The 21,711-nt window shown below is 40.0% G+C and overlaps 1 protein-coding gene across 1 annotated transcript in view; it reads right to left on the minus strand.

The window, feature by feature from the left end:
• slit2 (slit homolog 2 (Drosophila)) overlaps positions 1 to 21,711 on the minus strand; it is a 457,736-nt gene that overhangs the window by 110,356 nt on the left and 325,669 nt on the right. Inside the window, exons 15-18 of the mRNA XM_043700598.1 lie at positions 10,764 to 10,914; positions 8,927 to 9,001; positions 7,582 to 7,725; positions 1,405 to 1,548 (exon numbers count right to left, since the gene is read on the minus strand). Of these exons, the coding sequence (XP_043556533.1) occupies positions 1,405 to 1,548; positions 7,582 to 7,725; positions 8,927 to 9,001; positions 10,764 to 10,914 (514 nt within the window). The remainder of the gene's footprint in view (positions 1 to 1,404; positions 1,549 to 7,581; positions 7,726 to 8,926; positions 9,002 to 10,763; positions 10,915 to 21,711) is intronic.

The raw sequence follows: 21,711 nt of genomic DNA on the forward strand, positions 1-21,711 counted from the left end.
ACAATGGGTCGGCCAGGGTGGTCAGGCTTGTGGATCTTGGGAAGGAGGTAGAACCGGGCAGTGCGGGGTTCCTGGACTATGAGGTTGGAAGCTGTGGATGGGAGATGTCCTGAGGTGATGAGGTTCTGTATGGTCTGGGAGATGATGGTTTGGTGATGGGGGGTGGGGTCATGGTCAAGGGGGCAGTAGGAAGAGGTGTCCTCAAGTTGGCGTTTGGCTTCAGCGGTGTAGAGGTCAGTGCGCTGAGGCGGGTACATTAACAACATTTAAAAGGCATTTGGACAAATACATGGATAGGAAAGGTTTAGAGAGGCATGGGCAAAGTACAGAGAAACGGGATTAGTGTGGATGGACATTTTGGTCAGCATTGACCAGTTTGGGCTAAAGGGCTTGTCTCTGTGCTTTGGACTCTATGACTCTATGACATGATGAGCCAACTGTTCTCTTTCTGTGCTGCAAGATTCAGTGGTTCTGTGAAGTCTAGCTAAGATGAACTTTGCTGGGACTGCAATAAAACAGGAATGGATATGATCATGAGATGGTGGTGCATATCATGACATAAAAATTATGTGTAAGAGATGAGAGGAAGAATGGAATAATCTGTACTAATGAGATGTACTTATAGAGAAAAGTGGGAGACAAAATAATGTAAAAACATTTATAGAAGACAAGCAGAGTGAGAAAACCATTAGTCACAGGTGAAGGTAAACCATTACAGGCCACAAAACACTAAAAGACACAAAGGTATCCATCCCTCCCATGTGCAGACTAGAACCCTGAGCCATAACTTTGTGCCAACACAAAGCAGGGACAAATGACATTTCAGGTGCCAAACATTTCCAGTGCCTCTATCGCACGTTTTCAGTTTAAATGAAGCCACACAATCCAGAACATAACACATTATTGGTTGCAGCTCATTCAGCTGTAATTCAAATTGTCAATGAACTTCAGCACATTGTCAAACTGAGCTGAACTAATAAAAAGTTAATTCAATCGGAAGATGAAAAGGTGAAGCCACAGCGACTTAAACGCAGATTGTATTTTTTCCTTAGAAGGGCCATTTCATTTACATGTCATTTCCAGACCTTCATCACTTATTTGCACGAGCAAATAGGTTTCCCTTTCGAGCTGACAGCCACGCTGATTATACTGATTACATGTCACTTCCAAAAAATGAATTTCCTACTGGAAGTTCCATTGCCCTCAAGAAACTAAACCATCAGCCAGAAAATCCATATAAATGAATAAATATAAAGAACACTTGTTTTATTGTGTAAAACTAGATCACAAATTAAAATACTTTGGCATACATGCAAAGAACACAAGTCATCAATACCGAAAATGAAAGCCTACTTATTGAAATGTCCCTCCTTCGGTTTCTCATTATACCTCTTAAAAACTTACAATGTAGACAGAGAATGGAGAGTGTCAAATGCTCCTGGAGAAATGGTGGTTATCTGATTGTCATAGAGAGAGAGCAGGCGAACAGAACTCAGGCCTGTGAACGTGTTATTGCTGACACAACCAATTTTATTGCTCCTCAGCATCCTACAAGACAGAAAACAGAATTATTACAATATGATCAAAGGACGCATTATACAAGGAACAATCCAGCCTGTAGACAGTGTCAAAAACTGTAGTGCTTCACAGTCAGAAAGTAAATATTAGTTCAAATAAAATTGCTCAAAGATTTGAAAATGTAAAATATGTTACAAAATATCTAAAGGTATTTGTAGAAATTGCAACAATCCTCAGTCTCCATGTTGTCATTGATGTTACTTTACTAAGATAAATTGTCACATGGATTGGAAGTGCTTTAAACAGAACTGGAAGAAGCCACAGGACTGCATGAATATCAGAGAAATTCAGGAATAGCTGAGTATGTTGGATTATATGAGCAGAATAACTTCATGACATTATCTGTGGATTTTAAAAAAACCTGTGCTTTGGAATTAACTCATGCCCTAAAGCACATATGGCTCTGCTGAGACACTGCAGGATCACAGCACCTTAGTAAAAACACTTCTGTATTTCTATAAAAGATAAAGCAAGTAATGCTTCAATGCGGCAATATTTACATCTTGCACCAGGAGAACTAAATTTCTTATTGCCAACTCCTTCCTATTCTACAGCTGTAATAATAAGCCAACTGTTCAGTTCACACCAACAAAACTACAGCCCTTCATCAGCTTAAGTGTCCAAAGCTTTTTATACATGCTTTGACCTTTTGCTTGCTATCTGAGCTTAACTAGATGCATCTTTATGGCCAGAAGGCTAAAGGATTAATGGCAATGACATTTGCAAACTCAGCATTATTTTTTTGCAGATTAGGCATTTCAAAAGTCTTAACCACTGTTACAGCTGAAGCAAAACTCATTCAGGAAACTATTCGTGGCTACAGCTGCCTTCATGACATAATCCGGACCTTTTTTGATATCTGTTCAAGGGATGTTGCACTAGCATTTACTTCCATCCCTAGCTGCCCAGACAGAAGTTACAAGTCAACTACGCTGTTGTGGGACTGGAGTCACATGTAGGCAAGACTAGGTAAAAATGGCATATTTGCTTCTCTAAGAGGCATTTGTGGGTTTTTTTTAAAAACACATCACTTGACAATTGTTACACAATCACCATTAGGCTACATTTTAATTTCAGATATTTTACTGAATTCAAATTTAAATATCTAACACTGTGAGGTTTGGACCTATGTACCTAAAACATTAGCCTAGCCTTCTGGATTACTAGGCTAATAACATTACCACGACCCTGTCACATCACCATCAGTTCAGTCACAGTGAGTGAAGAAGTTCTTCATTGACTGTTTTCTGTAATTTTCTTAGTTCTTCTTTAGACAGTACCAACCTAAGCTGAGGTGTAATTTCTGACTGTCAGCTGCTCTCTCAACTTATGACAGCCAGCAGCTAGAACAACAAGGGTTTCAGATATATGGGAACTTCAATACTTCCAAGTTCCCCTTTAATTCACCCAGCTAATACATCTCGCTAAAGAGGCATGCTTATCAAAATAAAATGAATGGAAACTGTTTCATTAGTTGTTAACAAATGGTGTTGTTTTATTAACCCTGGAGGCAGGCTAGTTGCTGGAGGCATGTTTAGTCAGGTAGAAATTAAGGGGTGGAGATGCCTCATTGCCATTCTGACTTTGTCCAATTAAGCTCCAGAAAGTATCAAGGACAGCTTTCTCACCCAGAGGCCAATTGAGGCCTTTAAGACAACACTTAAGGCAGGGCTTCTCAAAGTGGGGGAAAAGGAGTGCTGGTGGTCTAGGTGAAGTTGCGAGCTGAAATTTTGGATCACATGCCCTGAGGCAGTAATGGCTGACCCTCTTCTCCTTACTCTCTTAGGTTCTTTCTTCTAGCCCCCAGACTCACTGAGGAATCATGATAATTTTCAAGCCTCAAAATGGAGAAGGATTTGGGAAACACTGACATAAAAGAGTCTTATCCTTATGCTGCTATTATTCTACCAATGGCAGGGCACATGCCATGTATACTGACCACATAACAAACCTTGTTGGGTCTGTCTACAATGTAGTATGAGGGTGGTGTTACCATGGAGTCAAACATCTGAAAGGGGGCCCAAGGAACCCATTCCCCTTCCTTTCTATTAACACCCCTCCCTGAACACATTTGCTCTCTGCAACATTTATTGTGCATCATTTACCTTTCTCTAAAACCTCCACTGATGAGGCACAGACCTCAGTGGAGCATTAGCAGGTGTTAGTGTTCTCAGTGGTGCTTTTGATATTGGAGAATAGCCAGCCTCTGAATCATAACCACTTTAGGTGTTGGATGCTTGTGCCACATTAGATGGTTGGGCACTTTGATATCACCAGACGAATGGGGAACATCAGAGGCAGCATTCATAGTACCAGTTGGGCATTTTATTCATCGAGCCTGCCCAAGATCCTATCTGGAGGCCTGGAGCTTTGCTGTGTGTGTCATAATCCATCTATTGAAGCAAATCATGTCAAAAAATGCATGATTCAAAATTATGTACTCTTGCTCACATCTGATGTCAAAATGCAAATGAAAATGGTTCTTAACAAGTCAGCACACAAATTAGTTAGAAGAATAGGCCATTCAGCTCTTCAAGCCTGTTCCACCATACACTATGATTATGGCTTATCTGATTGCAGTCCCAACCATAACCTTTGACTTCTTTGTTGGTCGGAATCTACCTATATCTGCCTTAAAAATATTCAATAACTCAGCCTCCACCGCTCTCTGGAGGCGAGAGTTCATGTCACTTCAAGAGAAAAGAAAGTTCTCTTCATCTCTGTCTTAAGTGGGGAAAACATTTACTTCAAAACTGGTTTGCCTAGTCTTGGTTTCTCCCACACAGTCTGTCAAGTCCTCTTAGGATCCTGTAAATTTCAATAAGATCACCTCTCATTCTTCTAAACTGCATGAATACTGGTCCAGCCTGTCTAACCTTTCCTCATAAGGTAAATCCTTCCATTCCATGTATCTGTTGAGCAAACACTCTTTGAACTGCTTCTGACACAATTATTTCCTTTCTTAAATATGGAGACTAAACTGTATACAGTACTCCAGGTGTCGTCTCACAAAAGCCTGATACAAGTCTAGCAAAACATTCTTACTTTTATATCCCAGCCTCCTTACAATAAATTACAACACTTACTTGTCTTCTTAATCATTTGCTGTACTTGCATACTAATTTTATATGATTAAAGAACTAGGTTACCCAGATCCCTTGGTAACTCAAAGTTCTGCATTTCTCTTCATTTAAACAATACACTATTTTCTAATCTTTCTGCTAAAATGGACAAATTCACATTTTTTCACATTCAACTCCATCTATTAAAATGTATCCACTCATTTAACCTCACTCACCTCGAGCAAATAAAAGTTAACAGTTAGATTCTTGCAAAGCATTGTAAAGTATTGCAAAGTAATACGCAATTTGGAAGGAAAGTGTTTGCATTTGAAGTCTGGAATTTTCACTCCCAAGTCAAGAATTAAAATCATGAAAGGCTCAAACTCAATCACCAAATTTTCGAATAAGTGTCCTGCATTGTCAAAGCTTGCTTCTGGGTGTGGGATGGAGGTTAAATGGAATCAGAAAGAGTACAGAGGCAATCACATGGGCTTTTGGGTGATTAGATGGGCTGTGGGATACAACTGGTATAAAAATCTAAGCGTTCATCCCAGCTTCCAAAAAACCAATTTTAAAAACCCTCCTTCACTCATAACTGCTCATATTCTGCCACTCATATCTTCCATACTAAACTGTGGCGTCTGTATACTCCCGTGACATTGTGCTCTCCATGCCAACCAGTGCCCCAAGACCACTCTCATGAATATTCACTTCCTCCATATTAATCTATGCCCCGTCAACCACATCTAATCGTCCTTTCTACGTGCTATGCCAAAAATACCCCCTCCAACCATCCTTTGCCCGGCACCGTAAACGTCAACTCAAACATCATTAACCTCGAGAAGACCTCAGAACCCATGCTGAGATGTAAAAAAAAACATTCTAAGTGCCTGCCAATGAATTTATTTTTCTGAAAAATTCCATTCATTAAAAACCCATACACCATATTTAGTTATCTTCAACTGCTTAATTACTTCTAAAAACAAGCATTTATATTTACAACCCCATTTCAAAGACCTGATAATCACTTGCAATCATCAATCAAACTGGGAACTGACTGGCATTCCATTGTGATGATAGTTTTGATATCCGTCCTAGAACAGAAATCACATAATCCCTTTGGTTTATGTGTCATCAGACAGAGTGAAACATCAGGCACGTTTTTTAACACTAGAAGTGACTTAAGGTTACTAAAGTTGACAACTTTTCAATAGCTCGCTTGACAATTCCAATGAACTTATCTCATCTTTGCACACATACATCTCTATATTACTAAAACCACACGTAACAGAGGTTACCTCACCTCTCTCAAAGGGCTCCTAATATCTCCCAAAGGTGTCCATGGACCCTTCCAAAAGAGTACACTACCTCATTAAATAACTTGGGCAGCTTTGGACCTTCTGCTAATTGGTCAAAAACCCACAAGGCATGTTTTTGACATCTTACTAGTAAAAATTGGATCTGTTTGAAGGAAATTGCATTTTTACATGTGCAGTTGCCTCCATCTTACCCTGACAAAAATGATAACTGCTAGGTCCAGACACACGACTTTGGCAATCGGAGCCCTGGGAATATTTCAAATGGTGACTCCCTTCAGCATTAAGAAAATTCAGGCCATGTATTCCCTCACCAGGTCTCCAAAATTACAATGAATTGATTCCTTTCAATATGTTGTTATATCGGGCAAAGGCAGCAGTTAGCTTTGCATACAAGGAAGCAAATGATAGAATGATGAATTAATCTGTGTTGTTGGAAATAAAGTTGACCAAACATGAGGTGCCCTTCCCATTTGCAATTTTCATTTACCTGAGCAACCAGAAAAGGTCCCAAGTTTAATAATACATCTAAAATACAGTTTTTCCTTGTTACTGCACTGAAATAACAACATTGAAGATTTTAATGCACAAATTTTTGATTCAGGAGCAAGTTTGTGAGCAGCTGATCCAAGCTTATACCAATAAATACTCCCATTTGATTCAACATGAAACACTTACATTTACAAAGTACTATAGACAATGGATTTAAGTCAACCAATTTCCATCATCCTACTGGCTTTAACGTGTCACACTTTCCTGGGTTCCATTCAGCAAAGGATGACTTGTGCAGAAGCACTCTTTTCCACTGCATGCACAAAAGTCATGTTCTCATAAGTAGGTATGCTGATTTCAATAAAAAAGGCAAGTGGGTGGCACAGTGGCTAAGTGCTTAGCACTGCTGCCTCACAGCGCCAGAGACACAGGTTCAATTCCCACCTCAGGCAACTGTCTGTGTGGAGTTTGCACATTCTCCCTGTGTCTGCGTGTGTTTCCTCCCACAGTCCAAAGATGTGCAGGTTAGGTTAATTGGCTATGCTAAATTGCCGTAGTGTTAGGTGAATGGGTAAATGAAGGGGAATGGGTCTGGGTGGGTTGCTCTTCGGAGGGTCGGTGTGGACTTGTTGGGCCGAAGGGCCTGTTTCCTCACTGTAGGGAATCTAATCTAATCTAATCAAGTGCACTAATTCTGCTAAAATCTGAATAGAAATTTAAAATTGCATTTTGTACCTCCAACACAACGTCTGTGATGCTAATTTCTGTGACATTATTATCACTTGATTGAGTGTTCAAATAATGTAAACCATTGTACAGGAAGAATAAATAAGGTCACCACTTTCAAGGTGCCTATTAAAAATTAGACAAGTTTATTTACTGGTTAAATGTAAACGTTGCTAACTCCTTTATTTTTATTGAGCGCTGATCTTCAGAATGCATGCATGTTACCTAAACCAATGGAAAAACTTGGGAAAGGTATCCAAGGGGATAATGATCATCTCCATTATGAGACTGTTTTATTCAGGTGAAAAAACTGAAAGCAAACTCAGGAGGCAGTTATTACAAACTACAGTAGGGACTTTGTTCAGTTGTGTAAAATGGAGAATTAAAAGCAGAACTGTTTTACTTACAATGTTTTAAGACTGTCCAATCCTTTGAACATTTTGCGGTGCACAGTTTCCAAGCGGTTGCCTGTCAGTAACAATTCATTCACACCGCTAGCTCCCTCGAATGCACCCTCCTCAATATCTGTAATCTTATTATTGCTCAAGTTTCTGAAAGACAAAATATGGAAGAAATTCAGTAAGTTACGACCTTAGTTGAAAGTGTTCACCTGAACTGAGCTTAAATATCAGTTTGCAGCATGCAAGCTTTGCCTTATTTGGAGAGAGAAAGCAAATATTTCATGAAAGGCATTTTCTTCAGTTAGTAATCTGCTGGACATTTCAAAAGCGAAGAGCACAGTGTCTCAGTTGTTAGCACAGCACCAGGGACCCGGGTTTGATTCGCGCCTCGAGTGACTGTATGTGTGGAGTTTGCACATTTTCCCGTGTCTGTGTGGTTTTCCTCTGGGTGTTCTGGTTTCCTCCAACAATCCAAAGATGTGCAGGCCAGGTGAATTGGCCATGCTCAACTGCCCATAATGTTAAATGCATTAGTCAGAGGGAAAATGTAGGGAAATGATTCTGGGTGGGTTACCCTTTGGAGTGTCGGTGTGGATTTGTTGGGCCGAATGGCCTGTTTCCACATTGTAGGGAATCTAATCTAAAACATAAACTAGATTCTGTGAACATAATCAGATAGTACAGTGAAGCCTGCCTCTCCCTCACAAACACATTGGAAAGGACTTTATATCCTCTGACAGAACACAATTCTGAAGTACTGGTGATGTACAAGGCTGGAATTTGGAGCAAGTTGACAACAAGATGAAAATGCTTCATTTGTCCTAAGCACTGGTTATAATGCCCAAGTCAGGAAGTGAACACTAAATTTAAATTCTTACTGATATTCAAACAGTAGTTCATATTGACACCAAGGTCTGTTATCTAAAACAGCTCTTTGCCATCTTTTTCTTTCAAAAAATATATTGAAACTATCAGAAGTATCGATTTTCTATATATAGTTAAAGGGGACTGTTATTTTGGGGCTGTTACAGAGGAAGTTATGGAAGATTGTTGAACTTCCGCTTGGCTTGCTGTATCTGGCAACCCCTCTGTGCCAGCACAAGAGGTCAGCTGGCTGAATGTGAAATCTTGAGAGATGCCGGTGCTTGACTCATGAAGAGCTGCTTTTGGCAGCAGCTTAGCACACAGGAGCAACCTGCCAACTCCAATCCGTCTCACTATTCATGCTAACAGCATATTACAGGTCACTTGTGTAATTGTCTTAAATAATGTCTTTCGCAAAGCAGAGCCGACAGAGATGGGAGCTGCTCACCAGCTGCACCGAGGAAAACTGTCGGAAAGTTCAACTCACATTTTACGGAGCTGAGGGAGTTTCTTGAAGATCCCAGTGGCTTCCAACACTGTAAACTCATTGTTATTAAGGCGCCTAAAATGTTCAAGTGAAAAAATAAATAAGTTAGAAAAATATCTTCCTAAGTGCATTCCTAAACTTTTCACACTTCAAACCTGTAGTTTCTCCAACATGAACCCGAAGCTTCCTTTCAGGTAGATTTGATCAATATAGTTTTGAACAATGCAACCAGCCAGGTATTGAATACAGGGAGAAAGGGAGGATTGCAAATTGATTACAGTGTCACTCTCACTTTCAAATGAAAAATTGAATCATGCGTCCTTCTTTCAGGAACACAAAGGAAATGTGAAACTGAATAAAGATTTACCTAGGACCATGGAATTGATTTACGTCAATGCTAATTGTGAACATGAGGCAGAAATGGACCACTACAATTACAGAACATGTGACAGTTGTCATAGCACCTCAATTTGTCACTGTTAGTTTTGATTGAATTACCATTATCCTTGACTGAAGAATGAGCACAGCAGAAATGATTAAATTCAAACCCCTCTCAGATAACAACTTTCTCTCTTCTCCCAGAGTTTTTAACCCAATGCTAATCTTTACTTGGTGGCAGTCTCAGCTTTTGCTAAGCACACATTTTGATGGAACTATTCATTATCCATTTGACAGGTTGGCTTTACAGAGGACTGTTCACAATTTTCAACAAAATTATATTTTCCCGCTAAAGACACCAGGATGTGATGAGGAGCAGGCATCCTGGCTGACAATCCATTATCCTCGTCCAGACTGAGATCCAGTAAAAATTAGCAAAACCCAACTTCATGCCTCAGTTCCATGTTCCACCTTGTGGTTGCCAATAGAACAAATGGGACCAAAAGCTTCAAGTGCAGGACCTGAAATACAAGGCCTTGGACAACAATTAAAATTAGACCACTCAATTTATTTCCGTGAAAGGAAAATACTTCTGCAAAAACAGAAGAACAGCTGCAACTGGAATATATGCTTTGTGTGTTACACTGCAATAATTCCAGCTCAGACATATGTGTTTTTGTTTTGAAAGACAGAAATAGGGCATGAGATTCAGCCCATTTGATTTGTAACCTACATATGTGAATCACATGAGCTACATCAGCCATTCCTGTGGGTTGTACATTTGGTATGCTGTCCCTGTGAGTTATACATTGGGCATGCTTTCCCTATGAGTTATATATTGAGTATGGGGTCCCTGTAGGTTATTCATTTCATATGCTATCCCTGTGGATTACACGTTGGGCATGTTTTCCATGTGGGTTACATACTGGCCAATGCTGTCAGTGCGGCTTATACAATGGGTGAACTATTCTCAGTACATCAACTCCCAAACAAGACCCATAGCATCCAGCTCTGAGTCACAAGGGCCAAACCAAGAAATTGGTTTCCATATTATTTAATGTCTCTCAATAATGTAGACATAAAACTTCATTCAGTTTTTAATGACTTGACACCTTATGCACACATGATCAACAGAAAATAATGGTTTATGGTTAACAAGATCACCCTCTGACAAAAGACATGGTCACTACTTTTTAAATTCTATTGCATCTACAAAGCTTAGCCGACATCAGCACAGTTGCTAACAGACATCTAGGCAATTAATTTTCCCCTTTTTTTTCTAATGATCATGTGGCAACTGACAACCCAGCTCCCATGAGAGTTCCCTCTTTCTTTCAGTGCAAGAGATGTCTGAAGTGATTTTCTAAATAAAAGCTAGTCTTTTATTTCACTAACAAAGTGTAGATTAGAAAGACTAGGCACATGAGTGATGAGAAGTAAGCTTGCTCTGCCAACTTACAACTCTGCAGTGTACTGAGGGATGTGATCAGGAATTTTCGCAAGTCTTTGATTGGAGCAGTCCACTGTGGTTCCCTCACATCGACACTTTTCAGGGCAAGCAAGATCCAGGAAGCAGTCTCCGCTGAGTTTGGATCTGTAATCCTCTGTGCCTGCAGATTATTTGAGTCAAAATATGCAGATTATTCACATCAGCAGACCGAAAAGCAGACATTTTAACAGGAGAAGTGGAAATATGCAAAGAGACTCAATTAAAAGCAAGACAGGGAAATCTTGGGTAGATTTTACAAAGACCATACAAAAAGCAAAACTAAAATACTATAGCTGGATCTTGAACTTTATCACACATTAAAGACAAGATCCAAAAGAGTAGGTGTAATATTTACAGGTTAACCTTTCAATGCAGGCTCCTTCTGATGCAATTTCTATTACAAAACTAATGGCCTTTTCACTATTCCTGTAGCTAGCTCATAATGTTGCTAAGCCATATCTAATTCAATTTAGTGCTCCCACCTGAGCCATTCATTTGAAATAGTGAGTGGAATTCCAAAGACTAAACACTTCCAGATCCACAGTAACACATCTGCTACATTCATTACATTTGTTTTTTCACTTGTTTTTATTTCTTCTTACATTTAACCTTGTCTGTCATTTTATCCACTTTATTATAAGAAAAATTCAAATCAGCAATGACCTCAACACAAATATCATCAAATTGGTCTCTAGCTCTCAAAGCCTCTGTCGGTAGAACTACCATCCTGAGCTTTATTGGCCTTTGATCACAGACGTACGGCACACTGCCTCTCCCTAGACACTCCTATTGTTTGTAGCTTGACATGCTGTAGAAGGCAGACGTGACGCTCCATGGTGCTTGACAGAACCATGTTTTATTCGTACCTTGCAACCACATGGTTAGATCAAGCACAACGGAAAATCCCGCTGAGTTTCAGAACTGCATCAGCTAGGCCAGGTAAAAGTGGGAGGGAAAATAGTAGAGGAAGGAAGTAGAGCATTCTACAGTAAGAGGAATAGAATGTATCTGTGGGGTGCTGGGGTTCAACAGCATTAGTAAAAACAAGGGGAACATTCTATTTCCACTTTCAGTTACTGTTCAGCTGGACAACTATAATGAATTATATGCTGAACATATACAATACACGTGCCTACATGATAGAATAATGCTTTCCAGTTGGATATTTCTCTAATTCAGGATTTGAGGTCACGAGCCAACTAAGTCACTTCAAAAACCAGTTATGTTGGGACAGATGAAGGACATGAAGATATGGGGAAGGGAAGGGGGCACCTGTGATTAAGTGCTGGATGGTTACTTATGGGCTGATAACAGGTTGAGTGTGGGGCATCAAGATAGGAGTATAAAGGAAAGAAATAAGTGCTGGGGGAATGGGGGAAGGGATGATGGAGGGGGAAATGTGCAAGAGGTGGGGGTGGAGGGGCAGTATGTTGGTAGAGAATATTGGACCAGATCTGAAAGGAAGAGGTGAAGGTGGCAGAGGTAACGTATCAGGTAGCACACAAATTTGTACTTACAGCCAAAATGGTGAATTCCTGCAAAAGGTAAAGAAGCAGAGAAGGAAAAGAGAGACAGAGCGATTGCATTTATATTGCTGAAAGCAAAGAAAGCAGCCAATCCATTTGAGCTAAGACTCTGCAGAAAATTCACTATTAATTAGTTTGTGTATATATATATATATATATATATATATATATAGATTCATTGCAAGGATTACCTTAACTATTAGATTGTACCCAGGTAGAATACAGTCCTAAAGAGAACCAGCCAGATAAGAGACCTAAAACCTCTCAAGGAAAAATTTCACTGTGCCATTACATTGAAGTCTCTATCAATCAATAAGTTGAACTTATTGAACTATGAGCTGGATTTTATGACCTTAATGTGGGTCCTTCCCACCATATGGAGAACTGTGAGTTCTGATAGGATTTAGGTGGCCATCGTCAGGTCTTCCCTGTGATTTAGAAACCTGATGGCAGAAGTCCTGCTCATCAAGAACTGCCAACCAGTTAAAGGTAGACAGCATCCAATTGTCTGTCAGCGCCATCAAAGGGGATGGTAATAGACCCATCAAAGGCCTAGGATCATTCAGGAACCAGACCACTGATAGGTGACAGCAGGTTTGGTATTGCAGGGAATGGGTCAAAGATGTGTGTGTGTGTGTGTGTGTGTGTGTGTGTTGGGGGTGTGGGGGGTGGGGTGGGAGATGTATTAGATGGATGGGCTAGTTGGTTGCCTTTTGAAAGAGGGATTCACTGGCAAACCTTACAGGGTTTCTGAGAGATCTTCAGGAGGCACACAAAACCCATGCTATCCAAAGCCACCACTAAATCCTGGTGAAATCACTAATAATTGCTTTTAAATGGCTTGCTAATGAGCTTCAGAAACCCACAGAATGGTGCCTCTGCAGCAGCCCATTCCTCCTGTTGACTGAAACCTTCTTTTATTTGCTTGTGGAATGTGGGTGTCGCTGGCTGGGCCAGCATTTTTAGTCTGTCCCTGGTTGCCCTTGAGGAGGAGGTTAGCTGCCTTCTTGAATCTCTGCAGTCCATGTGCTGTAGGTGGGATCAGATTTCCCACTCGCAGGAATGACAGCCACTGCCTTCCCTGTGAATATGTTGTTCTGCCCATTGCCTAGTCCCCTCTTACGGGATCCTTCAATCTTGCCCTACATATGTTCATAAATAATGATGAGAAACACGAGTGGTTTTCTCAAATAAATGTAACTTTTCCAAAGCTGTTGGATATATTAAGTATTCAATTAAATTTACTATCCAAGTTTTTAATCATTATTGTATACTTAGAAACAATCCCTTACATCCTAATAAATTTGTACTTAATTAAAGTATTTTTAGTCTCAGCTTTTTTTTAGTGTTATTCACTCACTGAACATGGACATCGCTGACTCATCCAGTATTTGTTACCCATCAAAGGCCCTGGAGAAGGTGGTGGTAAGGTAAGCTTGCTTGAGAATTTATTCTTCAACCAGTTGGTGTTTTGATTGGTTCACACATATATACGGCGTTCTAACTAACGTGTCAGCCTGTTTGGACAATACTGCATTCATACAGACATACCACACTTTACCAAATGACATGTAGGTAGGAGGGAAAATGGCTGGAAAGTTACAGGGAAGTTTGAATGGGAACATGGCACCTCCATTTATTATAGTAACAAAAGCACGGCTATACAGTTGCCAAAGGTACGAAAATGGAACTAACGGTGATTCTACAATCCAGCACTCCTAGCGGGAAGTCTCCTTCATAGGTAAACCTTTTCAGGAAGTGGTTGGTGGGATTGACTGTGATTTTCCAAGACAAGATTCCTCTCAAGTGCTGCTAGTCACGTGGAGTATCAGCAACCACAGAATTGCCCCTACTGTCTGCTTGGTGTATTCCCACTTGCACAGCACTGGTAAAAATGCCCAGGGCTGAATTCTCTTTGGTGCTTGTTACAGCAACATGTATAATGGGAATGTTGTATTGTATTATGCTGATAATGTATTGAACTTGCTACACTGATGCTCATCCATAATAACAGGAAGTACTGCACTGTCAAGGGTGCCATCTTTTGAATGAGTTGTGGAAAATAATGTGACAGCATTTTGGGCAAGAGAAGGGGCATGATCACTGGTGTTCTGGTCAATATTACTAAAAAAAAGGAGGCTGTGCAAATTCCTACAATACGACAGTGACTATACATCAATAGATGTGCTTCTTTGCTGGAAAGTGCTTTGCAACATCTTAAGGTTATTACAGGTACTATATAAATGCAAGACTTTTCCGATTGCAACACTGTACAATGTGCTTTCAATCCTCAACGCATCAGCAGATGTTTTACTGTCAGCCGATCCCTGAGGGAAATCACATCAAGGTCACATGCAGTTAGCTGCGGAAAGGGTTAAGCAGATTGTAGAAATTCTCCAGATGACTGTGGAATGGACTTGTCATGAATCAAAAGAGATCTTCTTCTACACTCTTCACAGATGACTGATTTTGATGAAGAAATAGAAGTATACATTTTTAAAAAATCTATATTGAAAGTATTTTCAACAGCTCTGTACCAAAATCCCAGTAAATTACCCACCTAAAACTAAACTATCACCAAAGTAAGAATGCTCTAATAAACATAGCCTGAAGGGAATTTACAAGAAAAATACTTCTCTTAAGGGGTTTAAAATACATTGCAGTTCATCACCAAAAACAGATCCAACATTGACAGAGCTTCTGTTAATTTAACATCCTGCAAAGATACAGCAACTTTAATGTGGAAAAGTGTCCAAAGACACTTCAAAGTAGTAAAATAAAAGTATGACGAGCCTGAAAGGCGAAATATTAAAGCAAAAAGACAAAAGCTTGGTCTTATATGTGATTTAAGAGGTTTTAAAATCATGGAAAGAAATGGATTTTAGGGAATGAAAGAAATCCAGACAATGGATTTGGCTAAATTAATGGTCCTGGTGGTGGGAAAAATCTGATTGGGTGAGGGTCAAGCATGTGCAGGATGTGCAACGGAGACGATGATCAGATGGATGGAGGAATTAGGATGTGAGACCATAAACAGATTTAAATGAAACAATGACATTTTAAATTTAGGATTTTTGGGGATTGAAAGCTCATAGATTGAGTGTGAGAACAGCAGGAGGTGATGTGAAACAGACATGGTGTTGGAGGGTTTTGGATGAGTTGCATGTTACTGAAGATGGAAGAAATTTTACTTTCTTATATGTTTTCGGCTTATCTTACTGCCAGGGTACTTCTCAGTAGTATCCCTGGGCTGTGGGGGTCTACACATTCAATGTGCCTGAGACCGTTGGCTCTTTATCTTTAAGTAAGGCTCTTCCATACCTAAAGTACAGTAAGAATCTTTTATTTACAGCTGTACATTGCATCTTACAAAATACTAGAAGATCTCCCTAGTGCATCATTTAAGCTCTCTCTCTACAAGCTTCTAGAGTTTAATATCTTCTTCCGATCTGCCAGAGTACTGGTTACATCATTACTGATGAAGGGCTTGTGCCCGAAACGTCCATTCTCCTGCTCCTCGGATGCTGCCTGACCTGCTGTGCTTTTCCAGCACCACACTCTCGACTACTGGTTACATCATCCTAATTTAACTATTCCATTAAACTACAGCTCTCCCCAAGTTTCTTTCTTCTTTGGTATTACATAATTCTAGTAGTTAATTTTTTTTTGTTATTTATATAGCCATTGTAATCATTAACATCACAATTACAATCATTGAACATTGCTCTGTAACTGAATATAGCTGATCCTCACCCTCTATCTTTTTTAACCAGTAACTTTATGGTTTTGACCACTCTCTCAACTTCTCTGTTTGACTGAAGGTGAAGTGGAGAACATGTCACCTGGCTGATACCTGCCTTGAAAGTGAACTTTCTGAATTCCTCACTCATAAATTGAGGTCCACTGTTCAATATTAGTTCTTCTGGGAATGCATTGCAGCAATCCTTTCCAGTGCTCCACTCACTGAGTCTGCTGTGGCTGAAAGAAATCTTGCTGTTTGAATTCATCTTGAATTATAGTCAATAACAACTAAATAAATCATCCCTTGAAGGTGAACAAACCTGTTAATAGCCTTTCCCACATCCTTTCTGTATATTTTGACTCAATTTATGGCACTTTAGACACCTGGCCATTTCTAATACATATATGACATGACAAGATGAAGTTTCCTATTTTTCCAGAAAGGTCTGCCCACCATCCAGATTGTTAGACACTTGATTTGAACTTTTTGAACCTTAAATGTCTCACTTGGAGTCTTTGTAGAATCTCTAACTTAATTGACTTCAGTGTGGCTGTACTAAAGTCATAGACTGACAAGTCTTCCACAACCATTAAGTGCTGTTCTTGCTCATGAAACCTTTTCAGTGCCTGATCTGTAGGAGTGTAATTTGACCACCTTTGCTGACAGCATTGCCTGACCTATGTGCTTTCTTTATATGATTTTCAAGAAGCACAAATTTCTTTGTATTTTCACACAGTTGCTTGCAGAATGATGGTTATTGCTGAAGAATAAGACTCCAGTTCTTCTGTCTTCTATCATCTTTCTTCTCTGCTTCATCTATAACTGCCCTTTAAAATATACCAGATGTTCCACATGCTATGCCTGAAGCATACACTATGATGTGCTCATATCTAATCAGTTGAAGCCTGAATCTTTGAATTTATAGTGGTATTCTTCTGATTTCTTTTATGTTCATGTGATCCTAATAACATCATCAAAGGCTTATGGACCATCTTAACCAGCAATTTCAATCTCATGAGGTAGTCTGCAAACTTTTCACATCTCATGTAACTACATTTACTTCTTTTTCAATAATAGTGTACTTCTGTTCAATTTCCATCTCAACCTGAAAAATACCAGTTTCCTTGCTCCATCAGTTTGTACCTGGATAAGATCTGCTCTTAGTCCTATGAATAATTCACCCATGGCTACTCTAGGAAATGAGTCTGGATTACAATAAACTAAAACATCAGAGGGAAGTAGCTTCTCATGAATCCTTTTAAAGCCTGCAGTCTGCTCCTAACTTCAATACACTATTGGCTTTTCCTTTTCCAAAAGCTCTTGTATGAGTTGAGTGAGATTAGCTAAATTAGGGATAAACTTTCCCTCTTGATTCACAAAGTCTAAGAAGTGTTGTAAATTATTTGCATACTTCAGTGCTGGAAATTCACTTATGGCCCTCAGTTTCCTTGGATCCGCAGTGAAGCATTGTTCTTGGATTAAGGTATGTGTCCCAAAATGGACTGTCATTCTCAAAATACAAATTTCTGGCTTAGTGTAAGGCTGGAATTCTATAGTGCCCCAACTTTTCTTTAATCATGTTCTTTTATCTTTTGCCATGCACTAAAATAGTTCCATGTGGCAAATGGTTCCCTACTTCCTCTCAGAATGCATGACATTCAAAGTTGAAAATATTCTGGTGCAGAATGACCAGTGAAGCAATACTAATACAAATAATGAATATAGTCAACAATCCTGACTTGTGGTTTAGGAGTAATTGCCAGAAGTCACTGTTTGCACCTCGGAGAAAGTGAGGACTGCAGATGCTGGAGATCAGAGCTGAAAAATGTGTTGCTGGAAAAGCGCAGCAGGTTAGGCAGCATCCAAGGAGCAGGAGCCTGAAGAAGGGCTTATGCACGAAACGTTGATTCTCCTGCTCCTTGGATGCTGTCTGACCTGCTGCGCTTTTCCAGCAACACAGTTTTCAGCACTGTTTGCACCTAGTTGAATAAAGAACCAATTCTTACCAATTTGGCCAAACTGTCAACTGACAAAATAGGATGGGTTTATATTTTAACTCTTCTGTTTAACTGAGTTTCACATAATTCTTCATTTGTTTTGGAAACAGTTATGAGCCCTGAGCATCACTGTGTCCGTTCTGTCACTGACACCCCACTTTCTATTATGTTGTCTGACTGAGATGTCAATTTTTTCCACTATCAGATGAGGAATTTTCCCTGCACAAGCAGATGGGCTTCTTGCAGAGTTATGTAGTATTCCTGCTTTACTTTGCCTCAACCTCTGAATAGCTTGAGATTTTATTTGAAATTCTCTCCTGATTTTGTTTCAGAGTATTGCATCCACTCTCTCCAAGAGTCCAAACTGCATACATTTCTTTTGCTTCATTTTGAAGTATTTGGATCCTTCAGCATGTAGAGTGTCTCACTGACATCTCCTTTGTGACTGACTTGTGGAGTAACATAGCAACACACCTGAAAGTGTGTGCCTGCGTATTAAATCTGCAGGTTGGATTTTCACAGGTATCATCCACAGGAAGCTGTCAGAAACATTTCAAACCCTTGTGCCTTCAAGTCGATAATCCAGAATCTGTGTAGGCTCTTGTTAACCTCAACAAGAAATGTCGTCTTCATCTTTTGTTCTGTACATTTGATAGCTTCAACATTTTCTTGACTGTTTGATTTATATACTTTTTTTTCTCAACACTTTCCTTTTGTATGACTCCTCCAGTGTTTGGATGGTGATGAAGTTGCCACTTCTTACAGAACTCCAAGATTTCCATACTAACAAGATCCAAAGCACCTAGTTCATACTGCTGGACAATCACTGTACGTGTGGTGTTGCTTTTAACCATACTTTGAACAATCATATGTAGTAGACAATGTTGACTCCTGCTTTTTTGACATTTTGGTTTCCTCTGCGCATCAACCGTGTCACAAGCATCTTTGATGTTTCCTCAAAGTCCTCTTGGACTGAATAAAATCTGACAATTTTTCACAAGTGACTACAATTACAATCACTAACTAAATTATCCTTTAAAATCTCTGTAACCACAACATCTTGCTAGACAGTTAAAAATCCATTAAAAAGGCCTCAAGTCTGCAGTAGTGAGTAGAGTAGGTTATTTCTTGATTATATGTTTTTGGAGATATGTCTCTTGATAAAAATTAAAATATAAGCCATAATTATTCATTTAACCTGGGGCAGTGTTTGTAGAGGAATAAGACGGTGTTATTTTCTGGGTCTGTAGATTGTGAAGAAACAAAAATGGCCTTTAATAGAGTGATATGTACTTCATGTCAGATGTGGGAGTGTAAAGAGAGTTTAAGGGTTACTGCGGATTATATCTACCATAAATGCTGCTGGCTGTGAATCTTATCAGATCAAATGGATCGGTTTGAGAGACAGTTAGAAGCAATGAGGAATTTGCAACAGCAGCAGTTTGTGATGGATGGCAGGTATAGGAAGGAGAGAAAGTCTCAGATACACTCACATAGATGGGTTAACTCCAGGAAAGGAAAGAGAGGTAAGCAGCTAGTGCAGGAGTCTTTTGTGGATACACCCATTTCAAACAGGTATGCTGTTTTGGAAAATTTAGGAGGTGATGGATTATTAGGGGAACATAGCCTGAACAGCCAAGTTTCTGGTATTGAGACCGGCTCTAATGCAACGAGGGGTCCGTCGGGTTCCAAGAGATCAATTGTGTTAGGGGACTCTCTAGTTCAAGGTACAGACAGACGTTTCTGTGGCCAGCAGCGAAAAAGCAGAATGGTGTGTTGCTTCCCTGGTGCCAGGATCAAGGATGTTTCAGAGAGGGTGCAGAATGTTCTCACGGGGGAGAGAGGCCAGCAGGAGGTCATTGTACGCATTGGAACCAACGACATAGGAAGGGAAAAGGTTGAGATTCTGAAGGGACATTACAGAGAGTTAGGCTGAAATTTTAAAAGGAGATCCTCAAGAGTAGTAGTATCTGGATAACTCCCAGTGCTACAAGCTAGTGAGGGCAGGAATAGAAGGAGAGATCAGATGAATGCATGGCTGAGGAGCTGGTGTATGGGAGAAGGATTCACATTTTTGGATGATTGGAATCTCTTTTGGGGTAGAAGTGACCTGTACAAGAAGGACGGATTGCACCTAAATTGGAAGGGGACTAATATATTGGCAGGGGGATTTGCTTGAGTTGCTCAGGAGGATTTAAACTAGTAAGGTGGGGGTTGGGACCCAGGGAGATAGTGAGGAAAGAGATCAATCTGAGACGGGTACAATTGAGAACAGAAGCGAGTCAAACAGTCAGGGCAGGCAGGGACAAGGTAGGACAAATAAATTAAACTGCATTTATTTCAATGCAAGGGGCCTAACAGGGAAGGCAGATGAACTCAGAGCATGGTTAGGAACATGGGACTGGGATATCATAGCAGTTACAGAAATATGGCTCAGGGATGGGCAGGACTGGCCCGCTTAATGTTCCAGGATACAAATGCTACAAGAAGGATAGAAAGGGAGGCAAGAGAGGAGGGGGAGTAGCATTTTTGATAAGGATAGCATTACAACGGTGCTGAGGGAGGATATTCCCGGAAATACATCCAGGGAAGTTATTTGGATGGAACTGAGAAATAAGAAAGAGATGATCACATTATTGGGATTGTATTATACACCCCCTAATAGTCAGAGGGAAATTGGGAAACAAGCTTGTAAGGAGATCTCAGCTATCTGTAAGAAAAGTAGGGTGGTTATGGTAGGGGATTTTAATTTTCCAAACATAGACTGGACCTGCCATAGTGTTAAGGGTTTATATGGAGAGGAATTTGTTAAGCGTGTACAAGACGATTTTCTGATTCAGTATGTGGATGTACCTACTAGAGAAGGTGCAAAGCTTGCCACTCTTGGAAAATAAGGCAGGGCAGGTGACTGAGGTGTCAGTGGGGGAGCACTTTGGGGCCAGCGACCATAATTCTATTAGATTTAAAATAATGATGGAAAAGAATAGACCAGATCTATAAGTTGAAGTTCTAAATTGGAGAAAGGCCAATTTTGACAGTATTAGGCAAGAACTTTCGAAAGCTGATTGGGGGCAGATGTTCGCAGGTAAAGGGACGGCTGGAAAATGGGAAGCCTTCAGAAATGAGATAACAAGAATCCAGAGAAAGTATATTCCTGTTAGGGTGAAAGGAAAGGCTGGTGGGTATAGAGAATGCTGGATGACTCAAGAAATTGAGGGTTTGGTTAAGAAAAAGAAGATAGATCGAGTGAATCCTTAGAAGAGTATAAAGGCAGTAGGAGTATACTGAAGAGGGAAATCAGGAGGGTAAAAAGGGGACATGAGATCGCTTTGGCAAATAGAATTAAGGAGAATCCAAAGAGGTTTTACAAATATATTAAGGACAAAAGGATAACTAGGGAGAGAATAGGGCCCCTCAAAGATCAGCAAAGCGGCCTTTGTGTGGAGCAGCAGAAAATGGGAGAGATAATAAATGAGTATTTTGCGTCAGTATTTACTGTGGAAAAGGATATGGAAGATATGGACTGTAGGGAAATAGATGGTGACATCTTGCAAAATGTCCAGACTACAGAGGAGGAAGTGCTGGATGTCTTGAAACACATAAAAGTGAATACATCCCCAGGACCTGATCAGGTGTACCCTAGAACTCTGTGG

The sequence above is a fragment of the Chiloscyllium plagiosum genome, chromosome 1 (genome assembly GCF_004010195.1).
Source record: "Chiloscyllium plagiosum isolate BGI_BamShark_2017 chromosome 1, ASM401019v2, whole genome shotgun sequence".
Taxonomy (NCBI): domain Eukaryota; kingdom Metazoa; phylum Chordata; class Chondrichthyes; order Orectolobiformes; family Hemiscylliidae; genus Chiloscyllium; species Chiloscyllium plagiosum.